The sequence below is a fragment of the Ictalurus furcatus genome, unplaced genomic scaffold (genome assembly GCF_023375685.1).
Source record: "Ictalurus furcatus strain D&B unplaced genomic scaffold, Billie_1.0 scf5, whole genome shotgun sequence".
Classification (NCBI taxonomy): Eukaryota; Metazoa; Chordata; class Actinopteri; order Siluriformes; family Ictaluridae; genus Ictalurus; species Ictalurus furcatus.
In genome coordinates this window covers 1,101,978-1,127,837 of record NW_026521054.1, presented here as the reverse complement: position 1 = coordinate 1,127,837, position 25,860 = coordinate 1,101,978, and the positions used below count along the sequence as shown (strand labels likewise).

General features: G+C 42.2%; 1 protein-coding gene and 1 pseudogene across 2 annotated transcripts; both read left to right on the top strand.

The window, feature by feature from the left end:
* The window catches only part of LOC128604889 (delta(3,5)-Delta(2,4)-dienoyl-CoA isomerase, mitochondrial-like), a 177,363-nt pseudogene that overhangs the window by 62,132 nt on the left and 89,371 nt on the right, over positions 1-25,860 (top strand).
* LOC128604924 (leucine-rich repeat-containing protein 1-like) lies at positions 9,780-17,305 on the top strand. 2 transcript variants are annotated; one of them, XM_053620048.1, is made up of 3 exons: positions 9,780-12,316; positions 14,545-14,664; positions 17,167-17,305. In XM_053620048.1, exons 1-3 carry the CDS (start codon positions 12,167-12,169, stop codon positions 17,254-17,256), a joined length of 360 nt encoding a protein of 119 aa, XP_053476023.1. In that variant the 5' UTR covers positions 9,780-12,166; the 3' UTR covers positions 17,257-17,305. The 2 variants fall into 2 exon arrangements, with proteins under 2 accessions (XP_053476023.1, XP_053476024.1); XM_053620049.1 differs by lacking the exon at positions 17,167-17,305 and having other exon boundaries at positions 14,545-16,979.

Sequence of the window (25,860 nt, the reverse complement as noted above, 5' to 3'; positions counted from 1 at the left end):
TAGAGCACGTCTGAGTGTTTGTAGGCTTTCAAATACTTTCTTTTCTGGTTTTTATTTAGCTTTTTTTCTTCTAAAGTAAGAGTTAGTGAAGTTAACAGCGTGTGAGCCGACTATTGTCGGCAGAATCGCTCCAAAATGGAGTTAAATGGAGATTTCTCTCGTCTGACCCTGAGACATGGGTGTAAATGTACGCTGGATGATTCTGTACCAATGGAAGAAGTTTCACCGCTTTCAGCAATCAGGTTGGTGGTGTAAACATCAGATCAGCTTCTCGGATGAACAAAGCAGTGGTGGTTTTTCTTGCCGAAGTTGAAATGGTTGATGCGCTAATTGAACAGGGGCTAATGGTAAACAATGAGTATGTTCGTGTGTTTCCACTCTCCGGTGTCTCTAAGAAAATCGTGCTGTCTAACGTGCCTCTTTTATTAAAAATGAAACTTTAAAAAGTGTGCTCGAGCGCTACGGAAAGTTAACAGCACCGATCAAAATGATTCCGTTGGGTTTAAAAAACCCGGACATTAACACGTCATGTCTTTCCGCCGTTTCACCTACATGATCCTAAACACGCAGCACGAGCCGGCTCTCTCTCTGTCAACTAACGCTGGAGAATAAAGACTACACCATCTTCATCAGCTCCGAGCAGAAGATGTTTCGTGTGTGGCGAACACGGCCATGTCAGACAGACATGTCCGGCAGACAGGAGAGCACACAGGTAGAGACACCGGCAGACCCAGCGCGCGCCGGGCAGCCGAGCGTGTCTACAGCTCGCGCACTGCCGGTGACGAGTCCTACCGAACAACTCGAGGCAGAATCTCCCACTAACCAACCCGAGACAGGTGTCACACCTAACACTGACAACGCTGCTGAAACCCCAACGGGCCACAGCCGCGGATCCGGCTCCACAGCGTAACCCCAGCGTTAAACGGAAAAAACTGTAAAAAAGCAAGAACCTCCTCCCCCACAACCTCGGTCCCAATCTTCAGACAAACCCCACCGGGAGTGAAGTGCACTTACAGCCTCGGTCCCTGTCTCAGACCGACCTCACGGGGAGTGAGGAGCTCTCACAGCCTGTTCATCCAGAGGCTGATCCTAACGTTTCACTAGAGCTAGAGGAGGAAATGCCAGGAAACTTGTTCTGAGACGGCTTTAGGAAGCTCACAGCGCGATGGCTCAGAAAACGAGCTCGAAGATCAGGGAGTAGCTCTGATGAGGGACGTTGATTCCTCAGGGATGATAGCTAGACTACACAAAACTTTCAGTAGTTCTCAGCTGCTTACCACATTACAGATAAATGCCTTTTTAGATCTGACAAAAGGGGTTAAGAAACTCAAAATTGAAACCTTCTTTCCCGATCTCTCACGTTTTTATTTGTCATGTTCACGTAGTAATGCAAAATGCCACCCTTGAAGAACTTGACCAACAAAAACGCTACCGTCTGAAAAAAAAGATGCTAAAAGTGAAAAAGACGATACACACAAGTTCAAAAAGAAGGGGCAATGTTAACTTAAATAAATAAAAAAACATGGCCTCTCTAAACATTGGCTCACTCAACATTAATCTATGCCGTAGTGCTGAGAAGCGTTTCAGTCTTTTTAATTTTCTGTTCCTAAAGAAGGCTAACATAGTATTTCTACAAGAAACAGATACAGACAACAGTAATCAAACTCAGTGGTTAAGTGAGTGGAAAGGTCAGGCTTTTCACAGTCATGGCTCAAACATGAGCGCCGGGGTCGCTATATTGTTCTCTGCAGATATTCGAGAACAAGCAATAAACGCAGTAGAAATTATACCTGGAAGGATGCAGAGAGTAGATATTGATCTACACGAACTCTCGCTTTCCTTGATTAACGTTTACGCTCCCAACATTGGCACGGAACGCGTCAGTTTCTTTAATCTTTTGGATAAAGCCATCTCAGATATCCCTCAAGAAAGGATCATCGTTTTAGCTGGAGATTTCAACTGCACTTTGAATCAGAGTGTAGATCGGAATCATGACGAACCTCATCCTCGCTCAGCAGAAGCACTTAGAACCGTGGTACAAAACCATAATTTAGTAGACGTGTGGAGAGAAACTCTACCCACAGACAGGCAGTATACTTGGCTAAAATCAACTCCCGGAAAGATTCTTGCAGCAAGACTCGATAGACTTTATACTCAAAAATTCAACAGAGGCAGATTTTATAACTGTTATATTCATCCCACTCATCTTTCTGATCATCATTACATTTCTGTCGCTGTCACTACCACACTGAGCACTTCCCGTCAACATCACTGGCACTTTAACAACAGGTTATTGCAGGATCATCACTTTATTCACGCCTTTACACTTTTCTGGAAGTCTTGGAGAGAGAGAAAGGTTCAGTATACATCAGTAAACCAGTGGTGGGGACACTGGCAAAGTTCAGGTTCAGATCTTCTGCCAACAATACACGGAAAATAGCATCAGAGAAATCAAGGAAAAGATCAACTTTCTTGAAAAGGAAATACTGAAACTCAGCAGCTCAATAAGCGGAGAAGAAGAAACAGGAACAAAAGTAACGCTGGAGAAGAACAAAATTCTTCTGAAAAACTTGTATGAAGAGAGAGATCAAGGTGCCATGGTGCGGGCTAAGTTTATACAATATAATAAAATGGACTCATCTACATCTTTCTTCTTCGCGCTGGAGAAAAAACCAGAGAAAAGAAGTCCATCTCCACTTGAAACTGCCCAATGGACAAGAAACCACCGACAAAGATGACATCACTCTACAAGCGTTATCTTTTTACGAGAAACTGTACAACAGCCAGCCATGTGATCCCGAAGCAATTGAAGAACTCCTGAGTGGACTACCGCAGCTGAGTGAGTGTGAGAGGAATGAACTCGAGGAATCACTCTCGCTTGAAGAGCTCAGTACGGCTGCTCACCAGCTGTCAAACGGAAAGTCACCGGGGCTGGATGGATTGACCTCTGAATTTTATAAAACATTCTGGCCTTTGATTGGCCCAGACCTGCACTTTGTCATACTCAGATGTATGGAATCAAAAGTTTTACCCCTCAGCTGTAGGAGAGCTGTAATTACTCTGCTACCCAAAAAAGGAGACCTTGGTAGCTTAAAGAACTGGCGTCCTGTGTCTCTCCTTGGGACAGACTATAAAATCTTTTCGAAGGCACTAACAACCGCCTTAAAAGATTTTTGGCCACAATAGTACATGAAGACCAGTCATACTGCCATCCCAGGACGCTCAATCTTTAACAACCTTTTTCTGGTGCGAGACCTGTTACACCTCACAGAGCTATATAAGGCAGAGATGGGACTAGTGTCACTAGACCAAAGAGAAGGCCTTTGACAGAGTAGATCATGGCTATCTCTTTAAGACCCTAACAGCTTTTGGCATTGGTGGACGCTTCATCTCATGGATTAGGCTGCTGTACACTGATGTGTACAGCATGCTGAAAATAAATGGAACACTAACAAGAACGTTTCCCGTGCACAGAGGTGTTCGACAAGGCTGTAGCCTGTCTGGTCTGCTGTACGCTCTCTCCATCGAGCCCCTGCTAAGACGCCTGCGAGAAAACCTGCAAGGGTTTTCAGTGTTAAGCCTTGATCTATCTGATGTGACCATAATCAAACTCACAGCATACGCTGATGATGTGACGGTGGTAATCAGATCTGAGGATGACATCGGTCATATGGTTTCTAGCCTCGATGTCTTTCAGAGAGCATCATCTGCACGCGTAAACTGGAACAAAACTGATGCCTTGCTCCTAGGCCAATGGCAGGAGGAGAATATACCTCACCTCCCACAGGACTGTTCATGGAGCAAAGAGGGAGTGAGAATACTTGGGATCTTCTTTGGCACAGATCGATATATGCAGAAGAACTGGATGGATTGACCAGTAAGGTTACTGAAAAGCTAAATAGATGGAGATGGATTCAATTACAGCTGTCCTACAGGGGCAGAGTCCTAGTGATAAACAACTTTGCTGCCTCGATGCTATGGCACCGTCTGACAGTACTAGACCCACCTCAAGAACTCTTACACCAACTTCAGAAGTGCTTTGTGGACTTTGTCTGGAGCGGTCACCATTGGATACCATCCGGCGCACTGAGTTTACCGGTGTGTGAGGGGGGCAAAGTCTGATCCATCTTCAGTCCAAGGTGAAGGCCCTGAGACTACAAACTGCTCAGAAACTGTTGTACTGTCCAAGTACTGTACCATGGGTTAGTTTTGGGCTTGCAGTACTGAGGTTTGCGGGAAGAATGGGACTCGACGGACAGATGTTCTTAATGTCCAATAGTGTCACAAAGGCCGTGCCTGTCAGTCACTATTATGGAACAGTTTTTAAAATCTGGTCTCAGCTTAGAACGCAACGGAAAGATCATTATGGTCTGAACGAACCACTCTTTTACAACACCTGGTTCCCTGAACAAACTGAGTCTAGAAGCGAGATTACTGCTTTCATCTCAGCAGGAGTAGCCAAGGTGGGAGATCTTATTGACCAGGATAAGCGAGAGTGGATACAAGTATACCAACTTTCCAAAGAGATTGGAGGCAGGTCAGAGAGGATTGTGGGGAATGTGGTAAGGACTTTGAAGGCTTTGTTCCCCACACCCCTACTGACGTCCATAAACAACTACATGGCTGGAGATCCTGATCAAACGTCCTTTCCAGAGTTGTACATAACTCCCTGCGAAGCTCCAGACGACGATGGCACAGGCCAACTTCTCTCGTACGCAAGACTTAGAAACGTCCCCTTTTCAATGATAACAAAAGACCAATTGTACAACTTCTGCATAAAAAACGAACTTTCAAGAGAGCTCAAAGGACAGACAGGCAGAAAGTGGAGAATACACCTATCCACTCCTCCGTCTCAGTCCCCTATGTGGAGGCTGCTCTATAAGAGTCCCCTACCAAAGCGATCTGGAGACCTACAGTGGCGAGTTCTTCACTCCGCGATGCCGACCAATACCTTCCTGTTTAAGTGTAACCTCACGGACTCTCCCCTCTGCAGGTTCTGTGGACTACCAGACACTGTGTTCCACTGCTTCTGCGACTGCCACAGACTGGACCCTCTTTTGAATACACTGGACAGAATAATTAACAATCTCGGGTCACCCTTTTCTAAAGCAATGTTTATTTTAGGTTGTAAATATTCCCGTTCACGCAGAGAACGATGTACTTTGATCAACTTTCTAGTTGGACAGGCAAAAGTAGCCATCTGGAAATCCTATAGACTAAAATCGGAAGGAAGAGAAATCAACACCGTGAACTTATTAAAAGCTCTAATAGAGTCACGGATTAAACTTGAACACGAATTCCATATAATGAATGACAATGTGGAAATGTTCGAAAAGACATGGTGCGCAAACATGGGTTTGTTTTCTATAACGGATGATGGGGAATTGGTGATTGTCTTTATTAATTTAACCATTCTTCACCTCCATGTTTAAATGCGTAGATCCTCTTTCCTTTTGAATGAGTGATACTTTCTGTTTTCCCTAAACAATTGGTAAATAAAGTGAGTTTAAAAGTCAAAAGTCTCTCTTCCCCCTCTCCCCACTCTCTCTCTCTCTCTCTCTCTCCCCCACTCTCTTTCTCTCTCTCTCTCCCTCTCTCTCCCCACTCTCTCCTTCTCTCTCTCTCTCTCTCTCTCCCCCCTCTCTTCCCCTCTCCCCCACTCTCTCTTTCTCTCTCTCTCTCTCCCCCCTCTCCCCACTCTCTCCTTCTCTCTCTCTCTCTTCCCCTCTCCCCACTCTCTCTCTCTTTCTCTCTCTCTCTCTCCCTCTGTCTCCCCCCTCTATCTCTCTCTATTTGTTAATGATGCTCATGCATTGCAATGTTATAAACTACCTCCTAATGGACCACCATGCATCTCCATTCAGCCCGTGTCCTGTCAGCTAAATGTAGCCTCATGTCACTAATAATTATTCACATGTTCATGCTTTTAATAAATCTTTTTATCCTGCCACCGTATCAGTGAATTTAAACTAATGCTTGCATTCAGAGTATAAGGGGTGTGTGTGCGCACGTTTAGGATAACTAAAATCCCTCTCTCTCTCTCTCTCTCTCTCTCTCTCTCTCTCTCTCTCTCTCTCTCTCTGCCAGTATCAGCCAGAGGAGGATGTCCTCCAGGAGAGTTTTTAATTAAATTTTTTTATTTTATTTTTATACCACACCGTGGTATCGACTTTATATATATATATATATATTATATATATATATATTATTTATATATATATATATATTATATATATATATATATATATATATATATATATATATTTATATATATATATATATATATATATATATATATATATATATATAATATATATTATATATTCTGTTTATATTAAACACTAATATATTTACTGTATAACGCTGTATTTCCAAACAGCATGAATAATTTCTTTTTGCCGAAACTCTGCACAAGCACAATTTTCTATTTATTTTTAACTTCATGAAGAAAAGTCCGGTTTCATAGAAATCCGCGGACACTTAATTAGTGTCAGCGGCAGAACAGTTCCATATCTGAAGTGATACTCCACATACCTGTTTCCAGCGGCGATCGCTTTCGGCCTACAAAGTTACTTGAAAGTGCCAGCATGAAGCACAGACCTGAAACCTGAAAATGACTGGATGATTTTAATAACGGACAAGCAAGAAAGCACTTCAAAGCATTATTCCTGTTTTACCTCAGGAATGACATGACTTTGCATATGATCAAATAAGGTTCTTAAGTTTCATTGATATGTTCGCTTGTGCTCAGTGGCAGTTAGAACATTTAATTTTATTATTATTTTTTTAAACTTAAGAACGCTTTTTTTTTGCTTCAGCACAGTACAGGCTGAAGTATAGATCATGTACTGTTTCGATTATGAATATTATAATCCGTAGCATTTCAAGCCAGGAACAGCATGTGTGGTGCGTGCCACACACCTATACCAACCTACCGTGGCTATAAAAAGTCTACACACTCCTGTTAAAATAGTGTCAAGATAACGTGTCAGATCTTTTTCTAGCCTTAAGTGGAAACACAAATCTCATCATTTTATGGAAAAAGAAAATGAAAATGCATGGTGGTGGCAGCATCGTACTATGGGGCTGTTTCTCTTCAGCAGGAACTAGGACTCTAGTCTAGATAGAGGGAATCATGGGTAGATCCTAACACCAGTCTACTTTGGGACACTGTTAGGCAACTGAAGATGAGAAAAAGAATGTTTGCGTTCATGTACAATAACGACCCAAAGTGCACATCCAAGTCAACAAAGGAATGGCTTCAGATCAATATCTTCAAATGGCCCTGTCAGTATAGAATTAAATTTGTGCCAAAATTATTGAACATAACTTCTCAAGAAATAAACAAAAATATACAATGAGAGAGAAAAAGGCCAAAACATAACATGGTCTTCAAGTAATTCATGGTTTTCTAAGCTTCCTTTTGGCTAATCACGGTTCATGAATGCGCTGCCAGAGTTTTCATTTACGCTTTAAAAGTTTTTGTTTACGCTCCACAAGTTTACGTTCACCATTCTGGCCCGCGGGTGGGCTTAACAGCCATTTACAGTGAATTCTCAACCGGATGTGTTTGCTGTTTGCTCTTTGCAGGTACTGCAGTAATCATCTCATTACATGGTTGATTACATGGCATCTCAAAACACTAAACAAAGAATTAACTACCAGCCAGTGAAAACAGATCATCACAGTCTGATTTTCAGTGGGTGGGATCATTTAAAAACATTTTTTAATGTTTGTAGCAGAAGATTAAGGCTTTCTGAAAGGCCAAGCTGTGTTACTGACCACAAGCCCAAATGCCAGAGGCATAAGATTAAGAAAGTAGATCAGTATGCATGACTAGTCACATTAGTCACATGTCCAATAAGATGGCAGAAGGAGTACCTACAGATAATCGCCATTCTGGGAATAAAGCACTATATTTCTTTTCTCGTCACTATAGTGAGATTATCTGTCGGCGTAACTCTTCAAATGCAGCTTTTCTTATGGATATAAACGGAAACGTCACAAATTCATCACACACGTTTCAGATTCATTTTGATTTATTCACTCACAGGGATATTTTCTTGTTGCTGATATTTAGATTTTCGTTTTTACATTTCGTAAACACATCAAATCTGACGTCTTTTAGTTGGCGCTATGAGGGCCAGATGGCTTCCTGTACAAAGGACATAGGCTACATTTACACTTGACTTTTATGGCATTTGGCAAACGTGCTTATTCAGAGCGACTTACATGTATCTCATTTATATGTCTGAGCAGTTGAAGGTTAAGTGCCTTGGTGGGCCCTTGAGCAGTGGCAGCTTGGCGGCGCTGGGATTTGAACTCACGATCTTCCGATCAGAAGTCCAATGTCTTAATCACTGAGCTTCCACTTCCCAAACATAATGGAGTTGTAAAGCATAAACTCTACTCGACATATGACATTTGAGATTCAACTGTTTTAACATTGACTGACAAAGTTTGTAGTCAACATTGTCTCTGTTATCAAAAACAGTACCAGGTACCTTTTAGTTTTAAACATTTTAGCTTAAAATAACAGCTGTCTGCCTGTGTTGTTGGGTTTTTTTATATGAAAGAATATTAACTTGCAAAATTTGAGTATATCGGACAGGGTTTCATAGACTAGTCAACTAGTTGATTAATATATTCACTAATTTCTGCTTTTGGGAACTCTCAACCAGATCCTTTAAGTCCTGTAAGTTGCGAGATGGGGCTGCCATGGATTGGACTTGTTTGTCCAGCACATCCCACAGATTCTTGATCGGATTGAGGTCTGGGGAATTTGGAGCCAAGTCAACACCTTAAACTCTTTGTCATGTTCCTCAAACCGTTCCTGAACCATTTTTGCAATGTAGCAGGGCTCATTATCCTGCTGAAAGAATCCACTGCCATTAGGGAATATTGTTGCCATGAAGGTGTGTACTTGGTCTTCAACAATGTTTAGGTTGGTCGTGCATGTTAAATTAACGTCCATATGAATGCCAAGACCCAAGGTTTCCCAGCAGAACATTGCCCAGAGCATCACACTGCCTCCGCCGGCTTGCCTTCTTTCCATAGTGTATCCTGGTGCCATCTCTTCCCCAGATAAACGACACACACGCACTTGGCCATCCACATGATGTAAAAGAAAATGTGATTCATGAACCCAGGTCACCTTCTTCTATTGCTCCATGGTCCGGTTCTAATGCTCATGAGCCCATTATGGGTGCTTTCGGCAGTGGACAGGGGTCAGCATGGGCACTCTGACCGGTCTGCAGCTACGCAGCCCCAAGATGATACTTTTTCAAGTACAAGGTGTGGTGGTGTAAGATGCAATGCATTTAAATCTTCTTAACACTCCTGACCTACTTTTATAATACATTTTATTTGATGAGATGTGTTGTTTGCTTGTTCTGCCCAGTCTTAGACAGAAGTTTCCCCACCTTACAGGTAACGGAAATGAGTGTTGAACACGTATCTCTATGTATTTCTGCTGTGTTATTATGTTGAGATCGGGTTACAGGTGTACCTACTGTTTATATTCTCTGTGTATATAATATAATATCAGGCTCAGTCACTGGAAGGTAGATTTGTCACTGTCTGGCTGTCCATTAATGCCATGCTATAGATCACCACTAATTGCTTTTAAAATTAGGCCCCGCTGTCAGCCCCATTAGCAGCGTATAGATCCCACACCGAGACTTGCATGTGTTACAGGGGTGCTGTTTTTCACGCGTGCATTCTTTTATCCATCCTTTTGTTCAATTGTAAAATAGATCGCATATCAAGACAAACAAATGTCTGCCACCTGTGCTTTCTCCAGTTTTTCTTTCAGGACTGTATTAATAATAGCCCGGGATTCTCAAGAACCTGAACATTTAGAGCCGTAAGAGATTAATTCCTGGTCGTGACTGATTTCCCCCATATTATTCCACTCAACTCCCAAGCTCCTGTAATAATGCTTTCCTCTCTAGAGCTATTACTTCTGACATGTTTATGTGCATCTATTTTTTTCCATTTTCACAGATAGGAGGCTGCAGCAGTCTGAATGTGCTGTGTGTGAGGGACAACCGTCTGACGCGCATCCCTGAAATTTCACAGGCTACAGAGCTGCATGTTTTTGATTTGTCTGGAAACAGGTTAGGCAGTTGTAAGCCTGAGTTGTTAGGGGTAAATCCCAGAATAATTCAACTCCAAATTAGGTACCATTTGTTCCCCAAATATACAGGGGGCACTGATATTTGAAAAGGCAGATCAGGACCCTGTATACAAATATAGAAAATATATAAACACACCTATAACATTTGTTCTGTCTAAACATACTAATGGGTACAACACAGCAGTAAGTGGCATGTAAATTGGGTTTGGCATATTTTAAGTAACATAAGCATGTTGCACATAATGCTAATGCAGATATGAATGACCCAGCAAAAGCCATTATTATTTCCCTGCAACTTTTCATTGTGATCAGAGTTGGCATTCATAGTCACGCTGACTTGTATGTAAAAAATAAATAAATAAATCTACTTCCCACACTTGCATACGAACATGTTTGGCAGGTGCAGTTGCATGAATTCAATATGACTCAAGAATACATTGTTTAAACTGGAGTCATTTTCAGGTCACAGGGGTTTTCAGGGATTATTAGGGGGCCATGATGGAGAAGGGCCAGTGGGGGAATTTCACCAGGACACCAGGGTTATACCCCTACTCCTTTACGAGAAGTGTCCTGGGATATTTAATGACCACAGAGAGTCAGGACCTCGGTTTAACATCTCATCCAAAAGACTGTGCTGTTTTTACAGTATAGTATCCCTCCTCACTATACCGGGGCATTAGGCCCCACACAGACCACAGGGTGAGCGCCCCCTGCTGGCCTCACTAATACCACTTCCAGCAGCAGCCTTAGTTTTGCCCAGTAGCTCTCCCATCCAGGTACTGGCCAGGCTCAACCTTGCTTAACTTCAGTGGGAAACAAGGCCAGAACTACAGGGAGAACTGCAAGGCAGCCAATATATTACAACTGAGGGAATTAAAAGCCACTAGGTGGTGGAGGTAGTATGTTTTGTAGGATTTTATAGAATCGTGACTGTACACAGAAGATGAACTGATATTAGATTTTAGAGTTGATCCAAACAAGGTCAAATGTCAGAAATAGTTTTTCTTCAATAGCTTTCTTGCTTTTTGAGGCATGTATTTTAAGGGTATTTGAGTTTGAGACATACAGATTAGTAATGAGACTAAAGGAATGGACTAGACTTGGTGGTGGTGGAGGCAACCCTGAGTTCTTCTTATTCATTCTTAAAATAGTTCATTTGATCATTTCTTTTTTTTTTTGATAATGAAGAAAAACAACTCACGAAATGTTTCCCCCCATATCATCTATATTTCTTTGTTTTCGCTATTTTGTCCTATGCGTATGCAAACATTAGCACTCCGTATGTATGAATTCCTGTGTTTGAGAAGGTCTCTGCTCAACGTGAGCCCTAAACGGCATGGCTTGTAGGATTTTAATTTGCTCTGTGCCTGTCTAGCACACATTCTTATAGAAGAAGAATACATTTTTTTGGAATGTTTGATAAGCAGACAGAGCCTAAAATCTGTCACTTTCTCTCTCTGCACCTGAGCTGTTTTATGTCCACCCGCTGGATTGCATGGCTTAAAGAAGCTTATCTCTGCCTAACCACACTCGTCGCTATTAAGCACTAACCACAGTGGCAAGTGGCATCACATCCACTGCTGTGCACTGAGAGTGCACCAGAATTAATTTTGTATATCTATATATATTTTTGCCTACGAATGTAAACGTAGTGTCGATAAAGACGAATAGAAAGTTTGTCATTCTTAACCTCTTCTGAGTAGCAGCTGTGTTTTCTTGTTTAGGCCGAGGGATTATGATCATTTGTGGTGACACGGACCGATGAGGGTGGAAAACCCATGGAAGCTAGGTCACTGAGGGGAGGAGGGAGGGAGAGACGGAGACCGAGCAGGAGCACAGACACTCATGCACAAAGCCTCTAAATAAGTCCGGGTTTATACAAGTCGAGTATAATCTGAGCCCTAATCTGACGTTGTTTACTTGCTGGGTATCGCAGGTGAACTCTTCAGTTGAGGTTACTTTATTTTGGCTTAACCTTCAGCTTTGGGAAAATATTTTGGGAATGGTGAGGTGAGACGTGATAGTGGAATGTGTGTGTGTGTATATGTAGGTTCTGATAACCTGGTACGCTATGGCACTCTGGAGAGTCTCGTGAACGACGTGGCTGATGACACGTGGGACAACAGAGCCACGAATAGAATGAGCACCATCCGATTCCTCGATGACGACGATGAACAGGTGAGAGAATTGTGAAATGCTGGACTCTGTATCACCTGATTGAGCTTCCGTGTGTGTGTGTGTGCGCGTGTGTGTGTTTGCGCGTGTGTGTGTTAAACTGAAATAACAACTCGGACTATTATTACTATTACTATTATATTACTACTGCTACCATCTAATTTATAAGATTGGTTTTGATGCACGTGTTTACTGTATCATTAATTAAAATGCAAATGTGCAAACGCTTATGTCAGAGTGTCAGAATCCTGAGTTTGAGTGAGGAAACTTTCACGCCTGTGGATTTCGGACATTACTCTGTAGGTTGCCGAGTCAGGATTGTCAGAATTTTTGGAAACCCGACTAAATGAATGAAGTGCATTCAGTAAATAGCAAAATAACGGAGTATATAAACACAAAATCCAACGGCAAGAAATTCCTGACAGTTCATCTTTGTTAATACAGGGAGTGACCCTGGTGGTATGAACCACACTTGGGAACTAATAAAATTAGAATATAAAGCATAAGGTAGCCTTTGAGTACGATAGTTGTCACACGGGTCATGTTTGCTGCGGTCCAAATCCGAGTGCGATTGTTCCCCCCGTTGGTCTGGTTTCAGACTCACTCGAACGCAGGTGCAACAGATATTATGCGCAGCAGTGGACCTCTTCTGTGTCCCACAAATTCCCCTGCCGCTCATGGTACACATGTGTTGTGGAGACTACGTCGTAATGATGCCGTCCTCAGCTAAAATGCATGCGCAGGTTACTTTACTTCCTGAATAAGCGCGGAACGGAGTACGATTTGCGTTCATATTCACTGGAATCGTGGCTCGGTTCCAAAACAACCGAACTAGGACCACCTCCTTCAGGTAGTCTCAGGTCCGGTACCGCGCTGTGCTTCCCGGTCCACGTGACAGCTTTCACATTACACACAAACCACGCTCAGACTGAGCTGCCAGTGCGAAAGCCCTCTAAGAGTCTGATTTTGGATCCGTAATTAAAGCTATGACCTTGCTTTAGGGGCTTACTTCGCCTTCAGTCACTGTCGTTGATTATTTATCTGGAACAGCACACCTGTGGTGTTTTATTCTGTACTTGGCGTGGTACACTGAGAGTTGGGAGTAAAGTCATTCAAATGGCCTTGTTCTGTAAACATAGCCCTGTCCTGTTCTGTGATGAATGAATCACTGTTGTAAGAAAAGAGTAGAGCAGAAACCTGTATTGCTATGTGACCGGGACCTGTGAGAATTGTTTAAATGGTTTTCTAATAGTACAGTACAGATTTATACACTCATTGGTATATCCCTGCTCATTCATGCAGTTATCCAATACATGAAATCATGTAGATAAAATGTGGACGTCTTCTCAGGTTCGGCATGTTTTTTTTTTTTGTTTTTTTCCATTTTATGGTAGCCTTCTTCTCGGCTCGACCCAGTCTAGCTATCGAGCTCTCTTTTGATCTCGCTCATCAACAAGCCGTTTCCACTCTTAGTTCCGCCACTCGATGGTTTTTTGCACCATCTTGAATAAACTCAGGAGGCTGTGAAATTCCAAGCAGATCAGTAGCTTCTGAAATACGCAAATACCCGTCTGGCACCAGCAACCATGCCACCGAGTCACCGAGAGCACATTTTCCCCCTATTCAGATGTTTGATGTGAACATTTCCTGAAGCCGTTGATGTATATCTGCATGATTTTATGCACTGTGCTGCTGCCACATGATTGTCTGATTGGATAATTGCACAGCTGTGCAGCTGTACAGGTGTTTGTCTTAAAGTGGCCAGTGAGTGTATGTATAGTGATACTATAGGTTATAAATACAGAATATGCACTAAGTTAGCCTTTCTGTTATTAAATACACGGACCTTGTGCCTACACTCATCATTTAGCTTTATTATTATTATTATTATTATTATTATTATTATTGTTAGCGGAATGTAGTCCAGCTGTTGCCGTGCTAATCACATGACCCTGTCAGAATAATAACTTGACAACTCGGTGACTCCACAAAAAAAATTAAAGATAACACAGTACAAAACAGACCATAGACCAGCAAATATGTACGCTCAACTATTGCCAGGAATGAATGATTCATCAATAACCGAGTAACAGGACCAGCGTGGGAAAGAAGCCGTTTTATAACGGTGATGGATCGAATGTGATGAATAGCAATAACTAGGTGTCTATAACTATAGCTTGTGTATCTCCAATGATGGTCTTGTTTTCTTTATTTCTTTTCCTCTGTCATAGGGGACGCTGTTGCGACGGGCCACGCCGCACCCCGGAGAGCTGAGGAGCATGAAGAAGGTGGTGGAGAATCTCCGCAACGGTCTGAACGCTGCCAAAGGCCTGGACTCCAACAAAAACGAGGTCAATAACACTGTGGACCGAGTGACTACATCTGTGTGACCGCTTTGTTTTCCTCCAAGATGACCCAGTCCCCATCGTGTCTTCCCACAGTGCACCTCATCCAGCCTTCTCCCTGTGCTTTTTCTCCCTTGAATGTGACTCTCCTTTCTCTGTGCTGGGTCTGTTCTGTTCTCTCCTTCATCTCCTCAGATCCTGAATCAGGGAAAGACCACCATGATAGGTGCCTTCTTTTTTCTTTTTCTTGTTTATCTTCAGAGCAATAATCCATGGACTGCACAATTTCTTTTTTCTTTTTAAATTTTACAATCCAGCCCCTTTTTTTTTTTTTTTTTTTAAGCTTTTTGATTTTTTCCAAACACATACCAAGTTAAAATAAGTAGGTGCACTACATTAAGTCTTATACTAATGCTGACAGAAGCTCCAGTTATATATTTACATTCTATTTTTAATTTTTTGTTTTTTAAACACTGGGTGGATGTTTCTTTTTTCTTTCTTTCTCATGAACATGAACTATAGCGCGGGACTGGGGGCGGAGAAACCAGCGTGAACTAAACTAACGAACCTAAACATGAAACATGACATGAACTATGACTATGAATTGAACCATGAAACTATGAACTGTGACTTTGGTTCTCTATCGTAAGGACACTCAACTAATCTACTACAACTCAATATTCCGCGCTGTGTGCTGGGAGGCGCGCGGTATATATACAAACATAATCAGCCTCGTAATGGCTGAGGGCGATTCAGACACACATGAAACAACAACCAATGACAGAACGGGGAGGAGACATAACAGAAACATAACAAATGCACGTGTCGAAATGTCACGATTGTCAACAAGGGAAAAGCAGGTGCTCGCGCACCTGCTCGTGCACGCGCGCTCACATGCTCCACAGCGCGCTGCTTAAAGGGGAACTCATGACAGAACTTGGTCGGCCGTGTCGGTAGACTCGGGCTTGAGCAGAACTTGGTCGGCCATATCAGTAGACTCGGGTGTGAGCAGAACTTGGTCGGCCGTGTCGGTAGACTTGGGCTTGAGCAGGGCTTGGTTGTCCGGGTTAAGAGACACTTGGGACAGTAACTGGGCTTTGCAGTGGATCTGTGGAGCTGAGACCCACTCCTGAACCTCCGGCTGGGGCTCTGATGCTGGGGCCTCCCTGTTGACCCGCTCGGCAGGTGAGCCCACCTCGTGTGTCTCAGGTTCGAGCTCTGAGGTCGCCAGGTTAACCTCAGGCTGGAGCTCCGGAGCTGAGACCTCCCCATAGGTCTCGTGCTGGAGCTCTGAGGCCGCCATGTGGACCTCTGGCTGGAGCTCGGCGGGTGAGACCTCCTCGTGGGTCTCAGGTTCGAGCTCTGAGGTCGCCAGGTTCACCTCCGGCTGGGGCTCGGGTGCTGAGACCTCCGACGGGAGCTCCGAGGTCACCCTGTTGACCCTGGGCTGGATCTCTGCACGGGCTCTCCGGTGGAGTTTCTTATGCTCCCGCCAGCTGCTCTTGAAGCATTCATGAGAGCAGTAGAATGCTTCCTGGAGACCCAGTTTTTTGCAGGTAGGGCATTGTAGCTTGGTCTCCCTCCTGCAGCCCTCAGACATGCATGTCGGTGCCACCTCCACCACGTTGGCTGGAACCTGAAGCAGATCGGTGGAGGCTGACCTGTCAATCCTCTCATAATAGAGGTTAAAGGGCAGGTCAGGCTGGGGCTGTCCATTGACTCTCCACCCCAGTAAATCCAGACCATGAAGCTGCCCTGGCTGCGTGAACTCCTCCATAAAAAGTTCTGCAAATTGAGTGACATCCTGGAGGGCAGAGGACTCAGTGCTCACCAGCTGCTCCGCCCAGTCACGGGCCGGACCGCAAAACCTGGACACCAAGAACCCGATCCACTGTCTCTTAGTAGGCTTGGGATACGCCAGGCTGCAGAAATATTCCTGGCAGCTGAAGAGGAACTCCTGCGGGTAGCTGCTCAATCCCGCTGTCTCTGGCGGCAGTTCAACGGCGTACCGTTGAGGGAACTGCACGGACAAGAAATGTGAGGTCAGTAATCGGAACGTTTCCCGATAAGGTATTGTCCTGCTACTCCCATTGTAGCGTGATGTCTGCCCTGTCTTCCTGCTGCATCCATGTTACGGCAGAATATTCTGTCACATTTCGTGACGCAACGGAGATAAGGTAGGATGCAAGTGCAGTATGAACAGTTTTATTGAGAGACACACAGGCAGGTAAATCCAAACAGTAATCCACAAACATAATCCAGTAACATGCAAAGTTCAGAGGCCACACCTCCTTCACTTTGACTGAGACACAGGACACACCTCCTTCACTATGACTGAGACACAAAGGCCACACCTCCTTCACTGGGACTGTCTCATAAGCCACACCCCCTTCAATAGGAATGAGGGATGAACAGTGGTAAAGGAGACATATTTGATAATGTAAGTAGTAATAATCAGAACTCTGTGTGTGTGTGTGTGTGTGTGTGTGTGTGTGTGTGTGTGTGCAGCCTGTGCTGTCTCTGCCTTGCTGTGTGAGGTGGCAGAATGTGGAGGAAGAGAGATGGAGTTTGATGTTGCACTTGGTCAAGAGGAGCTGACTGAAACAAGCCTACAGCTTACACACCTTCTGCCAGCTGGGTATATACCGGTGAGTCAGACCGGTAGCTCCAAAAGTATTGGCACCCATCGTGCAAATGCGCACCACTTATTAAATCATGTCATGATCTTAAACATACGGGGATTCTGTATAAAACAATATTTTTCTTAAGGAGTGCTTTATTTCCTGCAAACGTATTGGCTCTACTACAGATAACATTAGTCACCGCCTCCCCCACCACCAACAAATCAGGCCCAAAGCATCACTTTACAGATTTCACAATGGCTATCAGGTGCTTTTCCTTATATACAGTCCCCTTTCTTGATGATTTTCAAGGCTGAAAAGTTTAAACGGCCCACGTTGTACTCAATGCTGTTTTAAACTGCTAATATAGAGTTCCTTCTGAAACTATTGGAACAGCCGATTCATTTGTTTGTGCTATACACCAAAAACATTTGGGTTTGAGATCAAACAATGGATATGAGATGAAAGTTCAACTTTTATTTCCTGGAAAAAGGAAATGTATAGGAACAGACAAGTCTTGAAGTAAGTTAAAATAAATAACACTTAATATTTGATGCGCATCCCTTGCTTGCAGTAACTGCATCAAGTGGTATGGCCTGTGTTTCTGCTCTCAAAGTGTCTGAGACCTTCACCCCTACCCTGTGGAGGTTGTTGTTGATGTCACTAACTGTTGTTTTGTTGGGTTCCTTCATAGCTCTCACAATGTTTCTGTCATCAGCTGCTGTTGTTGTCCTTGGCCGATCCATTCGGTGTCTGCTGCTCAGTACACCAGTGGTTTCTTTCTTTTTCAGGATATTCCATATTGTTGTAGTGGCTATGCTCCAATGTTTGTACAATGCCTCTGATTCTTTTTCCCTCTTTTCCTAGCTTCAAAATGACTTGCTTTTCTCCCATAGACAGCTCTCTGATCTTCATGTTGGCTTATCCTTTTTAACAACAGATGCAGTCTTCACAGGTGAAACTGAAGGCTAAAACCAAAACTAAGAGTAGATGTTCAGCGCTATTTATTGTTTAAACAGTCAATCTAACAGGACACACCTGGGTAACAAGAAACACCTTTCAGTCACATGTTCCAATATATTTACTCGCCTACAAATTGGCTGGTGTGATACAAAACGTGCTATGTTTTATGTCGGTTATCACATCTACATGTAAATACCAGGAAATAAAAGCTGAAACTCTCGTCTCATATTCATCTTTTGAGTTTGAGATCAAATGTCTTCAGTCTACAGAAAAAAAAGAATTGGTCTTGTCGTTCCAGTAGTTTCAGAGGGGACTGTATCTTTCTGTCCATTTAAAAGTTGTTCGTTAATAAGAATCTTTCTCGTTCGAGCAATGGTAACAGTTCCTGTAGTTGTTGTGGCTGAAGTTTTCCCCGCTTCAGAAGTGGTGCTGTGATGGACGGATGATGATACGGATGATGATACACTAAATTCTTAGTGTATACTGACGACTGAGTGTTCTTCAGACTGTTTTCCTCATTATTTAAGTGCATTTCCTAAGTATTCACCCCACTTTCAACTTTCCGACACCTGTTGTGGATAAAAATGACATGAAATAAACATGAGGGAGACCTAGTATCCAGTAAAGGGGAGAAGAAGAAAAGACGGGCACCAAGACACACAGAAGCGGTGTGAGGCGGATATTGACTGATATTGAATATTGAATTGGATTCACACTTTAAAGATCTTAGATCTTTAAGAGTAATACACTATGGTTTATTAGTCAAAAAGTCAAAAAGAAGTATACGAGCTGAGGAGTGCTAACACACACACACACACACACACACTCGTACAGTCAAGGGCGGGCAAGTAGACATAACACACACACACACACTCTCTCTCTCTCTCACACATACTACAATAACTTTATAAGAATAATAAAAAGGAATATTAAGATATTATAAGGGTAATATCTTATAATAATAATATATATACTCTTTATAAAAACCAGAATAATAGGATATGTGGGACAGTAGAAGGGTAATATAATGATACTATGAAGTAGGAAGTACAGTAAGCCGTGTTTTCAAGCAGTATAACTATATATAAAATAGAGATATAGAGCTAATATGAAAATAAATTATAAACTAGAAATGCAGGCTCGCAAGGAAGGCCTTAATTTTAAGAAAGAACCATGAGGAGCCATTTATAAGGGTGGCTGAGTCAAGCTGCCCCCCCGCCACTTATCGAGCAAATAGTTTAATTGAATCCTAATTCTGACTGCACTTCTCGCTGTATGTATTACAGATGCCCATGATCTTAGCCAGTGTGCGAGGGGGAAGGTAAGGAATGATCTCTGTACTTGCAGGCAACGGTGGAGGATAATCTAAGTGTGATATTTGTGCTCGAAAATTTCTTCCTTGACCAGGGATAGGTCCTAGATCTGGCATACCATCTCAAGTTAACGTAATTTGTGCTGATACTACACGTATTTCGGTAGATGCTCTACCTCTTGCACTAATGACCTATCACATGCAGGCTAACAGCAATATGTATCTAACACCGCATGAAATGCTTACGGGTCGACCCATGTCTGTGTCTGTTCCTCATGATGGACTGCCGCTGGAGTAATTGCAGATGAATCAAAAACATATATGAGACCACTAACTATTATGTATGAAGCTATCTGTTCGCAGGAAAAGAGCTGGGTGCATTGTTATGGGTGAGGCGTCACCGCCTCACCGGGGGGAGGTGTTCACCCGGAGGTAGGAGACCCGGAGCAGCGAGAGAATGCTGACTACAAGGCAGCAGCGGACTACAAGAACATGCGACCCCCGGAGGATGCTCCTCCAATGACGAGATGGTGGGGAACACGTGAAGGTCCGGTACGAAGCTGCTGTGTACGAAGCTGCCGTCAACGGGGGGTCGGCTATCATAGAACTCTCAAGTCAGTGGCAGACAGGATGAGAAGATGTGAAGATCCATACCCTGGGTGTACGTGCTAGCCTAAACTCTCCCCAAAGGGTGGCTCTCTACAGTACGTAAAGTGCTTGAGCCGAAGACAACCAGCATACAGAGAGATACTGCCAACAGAGACTGTCAAGTTGTATTATTATAAAATGTTGTAAAATGTTTGTGATATGACGCACTCAGGCACGAGAAAAGTATAATGGTGCTGTCGAGCACACAGTGCTAGCAGGGTGGGAATTTTTCCTCATAGGAGGTTTTTTCGCCCACCCCTGACTGCGCAGGATTGGGGTTTGTTTTTTGGGGGAAGCAAGACTCTGCAGGTCCCGACAAATACAAAACTGTGGGCTGACAGGCCTAGTTGAGAAAGATAGGGACGTGTAGATCCAATCAAGTAGTTAGTTACTGTAGTGGCCACTCATACGTACGGCAGTAGTAGTAGTAATGAATGATTAGGGGAACTCAGTTAATCACACTTATAATCGATGTAGGCAAACAAGCGTATAATCAAGGTAGTTAGATTCGAAATAGGATATATATATAGTTGAAAGGAGAAGTAAGTTAAGGGTTAAGAGTTATGGCTAGGTACATCTACACATGTCCGGCGCAAAGTGGTTGTAGGGGGGTCCTAAGGCCCATTCTCCAGCTGCCAATCTACTATGAGATCCCGGGGCGCACAACGCTAGCAAGTATCACACCAAATCTACAAAACCTCCTCAGCTCCTATTCTGCTCAGTGTGGCGTAGAAGTGGTTAATGTAAGGGACCCATTTGAGTACGGGGACGGGCGCATTATGGCTCCGTTAGAGTAATCCTCCGACATCTAGCGGGCAGGGCCATGGCAGAACCAGTTCCTCCACAGGTATACCCGCTTAATTAAGGTATTGTATGAGGCTTTATAGCCTCAGAGGGGGGAAATGTTGTGGATAAAAATGACATGAAATAAACATGAGGGAGACCTAGTATCCAGTAAAGGAGAGAAGAAGAAAAGACGGGCACCAAGACACACAGAAGCAGTGTGAGGCGGATATTGACTGATATTGAATATTGAATTGGATTCACACTTTAAAGATCTTAGATCTTTAAGTGTAATACACTATGGTTTATTAGTCAAAAAGTCAAAAAGAAGTATACGAGCTGAGGAGTGCTAACACACACACACACACACACACACACACACACACACACACACACACTCCTACAGTCAAGGGCGGGCAAGTAGACATAACACACACACACACACTCTCTCTCTCTCTCACACATACTACAATAACTTTATAAGAATAATAAAAAGGAATATTAAGATATTATAAGGGTAATATCTTATAATAATAATATATATACTCTTTATAAAAACCAGAATAATAGGATATGTAGGACAGTAGAAGGGTAATATAATGATATGAAGTAGGTAAGTACAGTAAACCGTGTTTTCAAGCAGTATAACTATATATAAAATAGAGATATAGAGCTAATATGAAAATAAATTATAAACTAGAAATGCAGGCTCGCAAGGAAGGCCTTAATTTTAAGAAAGAACCATGAGGAGCCATTTATAAGGGTGGCTGAGTCAAGCTGCCCCCCCCCACGAGATAACAGTAAGACCAAGGTCACTCTAGATTGTTTTGTCTCTTCACTTTTGATTTTACGGGTAATTCAAATCCCTTGGTTTCGATTCTCTGGGTTACTGAAATCCTCTGGTTTCGATTCTCTGGGTTACTGAAATCCCTTAGTTTTGAGTCTCTGGGTTATTGAAATCCCGTGGTTTTGAAAGGAATGATTCCTTGATTCATCCACCAGATGGCATCACTTCTACATTTTCCCCTATACATACACAGGTATGTGTTTTGTTTCTGATTTGCTGTTGTGTTGATTGAATAATTTCCTTGACTGTTTCTCCTTTCTGAATTCTATTTCATCTTAAAGGATTTTCTGCCCCTATTCATTCTTCCCCTTTGCACAGGCTGTTCCATCTTTCTTCCTTTTTAAAGTGAACTTACTTTAACAATATGTCTGTAGTATTGCACAACAGATTTGAAGTCTTGGCTGACTCTGGACCGATAAGGGAACCTGCAAATGTAAGTGAAAACCAAATTCAAGGTGTCTCAAATCAAAAACTGCTGTAGATTTAACACTGACAAAATATTTCAAATTGTTACAGGCTCTACATCATTCAGAAATTCTGGCGGCCACAACACCGGCTAATCCTTATCCACCAAGTATGTTCAGACAGGTCACAAAATCTTTCATTAAACTTTATCCAAACCAGTCAACACTGGAAAAGGTCAAACAAAACACAGCACAGTGGATGGACAATAATATAGAGATCTTAAAAGAACACTACGATGAAGTAATAGCAACCATTTTGTCTGAAATAAGGGAATTGGACATTCAGGTTTTCAACAGCGCAGTAACCTGGAGCAAAACAAGATATAGAAAGAAATTCACAGTGAGTTCAGCACAGACCCTGAAATCAATGTTAACAGAAATGCCAAAAAAGTCACTCAACCCATTGGCTGAATCCTTCAATGACACTGAATTGTTTCCACCTCTTAAACCGAGTACACAACTTGTTATGGGTTCCTATGAAGACCTGCTGGAGGAACTTGCAATCAGTAATGTTCCATCACATCTTTGGAATTGTGATGTATTTGGCCTACAAGATCAGTTTTACTCTACTCGTGTGGTTAGGGAGGTGGGTAAACCCTGTGTAGAGATTACTGCTGGGGAGAAAGGAGAGACCACAACAGTCCTTCAGCATTCAATGCAGCGGGAACATTTAGGGTGTGCTGTTGTCAGTGCAACTCATTGTACCACGAGAGCTGTGGAGAAGATGTACTTTCTATTAAATGAAATAAATTTACGGTGTTGCTGCTATGGCACACTCAACACAATAGTGTCAATTTACTGTTAAAATTAAAATGATTTCAGTCGAAATTACCTGTTATCTTTTTATATTGGCCCATTTTAACTGAACAGCTGGCCCAATTTGCCTGAACATTGTGTTGTGGATCAAGAGGGTTCCTGCCAATACTCTAACCCTCATAATTTTAAAACAATGATACTTTTTCATATTTTTAAAAGAAATTTATATTGAAGAGGCCCATGCTAATTTATAAAAATATCATTAGATATCATGATTTGATGAGATGATGAGACATGATAGCTTATTTGATGGTATTATAAATCATTTACCAAAAAGTGGCCCATGTTAGCTGACTTCACCCTAACCATATGGAAAAGTACCTCATGTACACAGTTAACTATGTTGGTGGATCTTTAATGTTTTGGGGATGTTTTTCTGCCAGAGGACCTGGACATATTGTTAGGATACATGGCATCATGGACTCTACCAAATATCAACAGATATTAAATAAAAACCTGACTGCCTCTGCCAGAAAGATTAAAATGTGCCGTGGTTGGATCTTCCAGCAGGACAATGATCCAAAACATACATCAAAATCAACACACAATTGGTTTACTGACCACAAAATCAAGATCCTGCCATGACCATCCCATGTATAATCCCAGCATTGACTCTTTCAAGTCATTTAACACTAATGAGCAGTATTAAAAATATTAACAACATGGATATCTGAGTCTGATAATAAAATTAACTTCTACTTACAGTCAAATTTTGTAGTGTTTAGGACATTTAACACCCTTCTGTCCAAAAGAAACCAAAAGGGGGTACAAACTTTTACACTCCACTGTACTTTGGTTGAAATTGCACTAATAGAACAACTGAATTATACTGTACTGTATTATAAAAAAACATAGGATCTAATTTACTGTCACTATATACACTTTAATACACTTTACCTGGCTGCTATCACTATAACTGCTATGATCATATTTGGTATAAGCTAATTTGCTGAATACTCAGTCACAGTGTGTTATGTTTACATTTATACCATTTTTCCATTATTGCACTACCTGTTATATGTTAAAGATCTAACAGACCTGTGCGGACACATTTTTACTAATTATCTGTTAAAAAAAAACATTCTTAGATTTCAGTGTTTGTTTGTGCTCACATAGTCCTATTGAACACAGCATACCACCATCTAACATACCGCATGGTTATATCTAGAGAAATAGTGATAGCTCTTTAACATTTTACACTGGGTCAAAAAAAAGTAAAAGATTTATATTTATATATTTGCACTAGAGCTGCAACAACTAATCGATAAAATGGATAATAATCGATGATGAAAATTATTGTAATGAATCTCATTATGGATTAGATGGTCTGCATTACGTTACTTCTGTTCAGAAAACACGCTTCGGAGAGGAAATACTAAAGTTCTGTCCCAAATGAAGTACTGTACACTTACACTATGCACTGTATACTCTACTGTCTGTATACTCTACTGTGTGGATTTTAGAAAGGTAATATCATCTCAAATATATCACTAGCGATTTTTTTACTAACCGGTAGTATAAGTCACGATGACGCATGACGTCATACGCACGCTAGCATTAGCAAACACTCAGAGTCACTGACACTGACTTTCTCCAGTTTACTCTCTGTCAGCGTTACCTTTTATTCCCAACATGACGTCAGTCTCCATCAGATGGAGGAGAAATCATCACATGACTTAGGAAGAAAATCAGAAATGCAGGGAGCATTTTATATTAAACACCGCGGAGCACAAAGTTATGTTTATATCCACTGTGTGTAAGGGGCAGGGGAAACTGGTGCACGCTGCTTAAAACGTTTAGTTTAATTTAAGTTTATTGTCATTATATGCTGTATCTGCGCGCTTGCAGTGTAAATTCTGTTGTTTATTATAATTGAAGTGGTGTGTTAGTAGCGAGACCGCGTTGCTGATCACACGCGATGTAGACGCGCTGATACAGAGTGTAGCGTGAGTAAGATCTGTAATGTCTAATTCAAACACAAAATTTTATATAATTTATTTTATAGTATCTATGCATTATTTTTTATGGTTGCACAAAAAGCACTGAATTAAACTACAGTCCTAATTAATAATTTATATTCTGGTGTGTGTGTGTGTGTGTGTGTGTGTGTATTGGGTTCTTTTCTGTTTTGGACAAACACTTGTGTAAAGTTTTAGTCTGAAGTAAAACTCAGTTTGTGGATTTTATTTCAAATAAGAAGAAATGGTACTGAAAGTTTGCCCCGCCCCATCCGATTAATTGAAAAAATAATCGGCCAACTAATCGATTATGAAAATAATGGTTAGTTGCAGCCCTAATAATTATTAATGAATGAATCCTCCCCACTCCTTCCTCCAAGTGGATTTACCATATATTGTGTATGAGTATGGTTCATGTAGACCAGTTTACCTCACAGCTCCATGTTCCCTGATTCGATCCTGAGCTCAGGATACTGTTTATGTGGAACTGCAGTTTCTCCCTGCGTCTGTGCAGGATTCCTCCAGGTTTTCTCCCACCACACATAGACCTACTGGTTGGTGGATCTCCTATGCTATCTTGCCCCAGGGTGTGAATGAGTCTGTGATTCTGTGTCTGTGTGTGTGTCTGTGGTCTCCTGTGATGGACTGATGTAAGATATATTCTTGCCTCTTGCCCATTAATCCTGGATAAACTCTGGATCCTCCTCGACCCTGAGCAGGATGAAGTGGTTACTGATGATAAATAAATGAGCAAAGTTGACAAACTGCATCTGCTTTTTACTTGTATCTA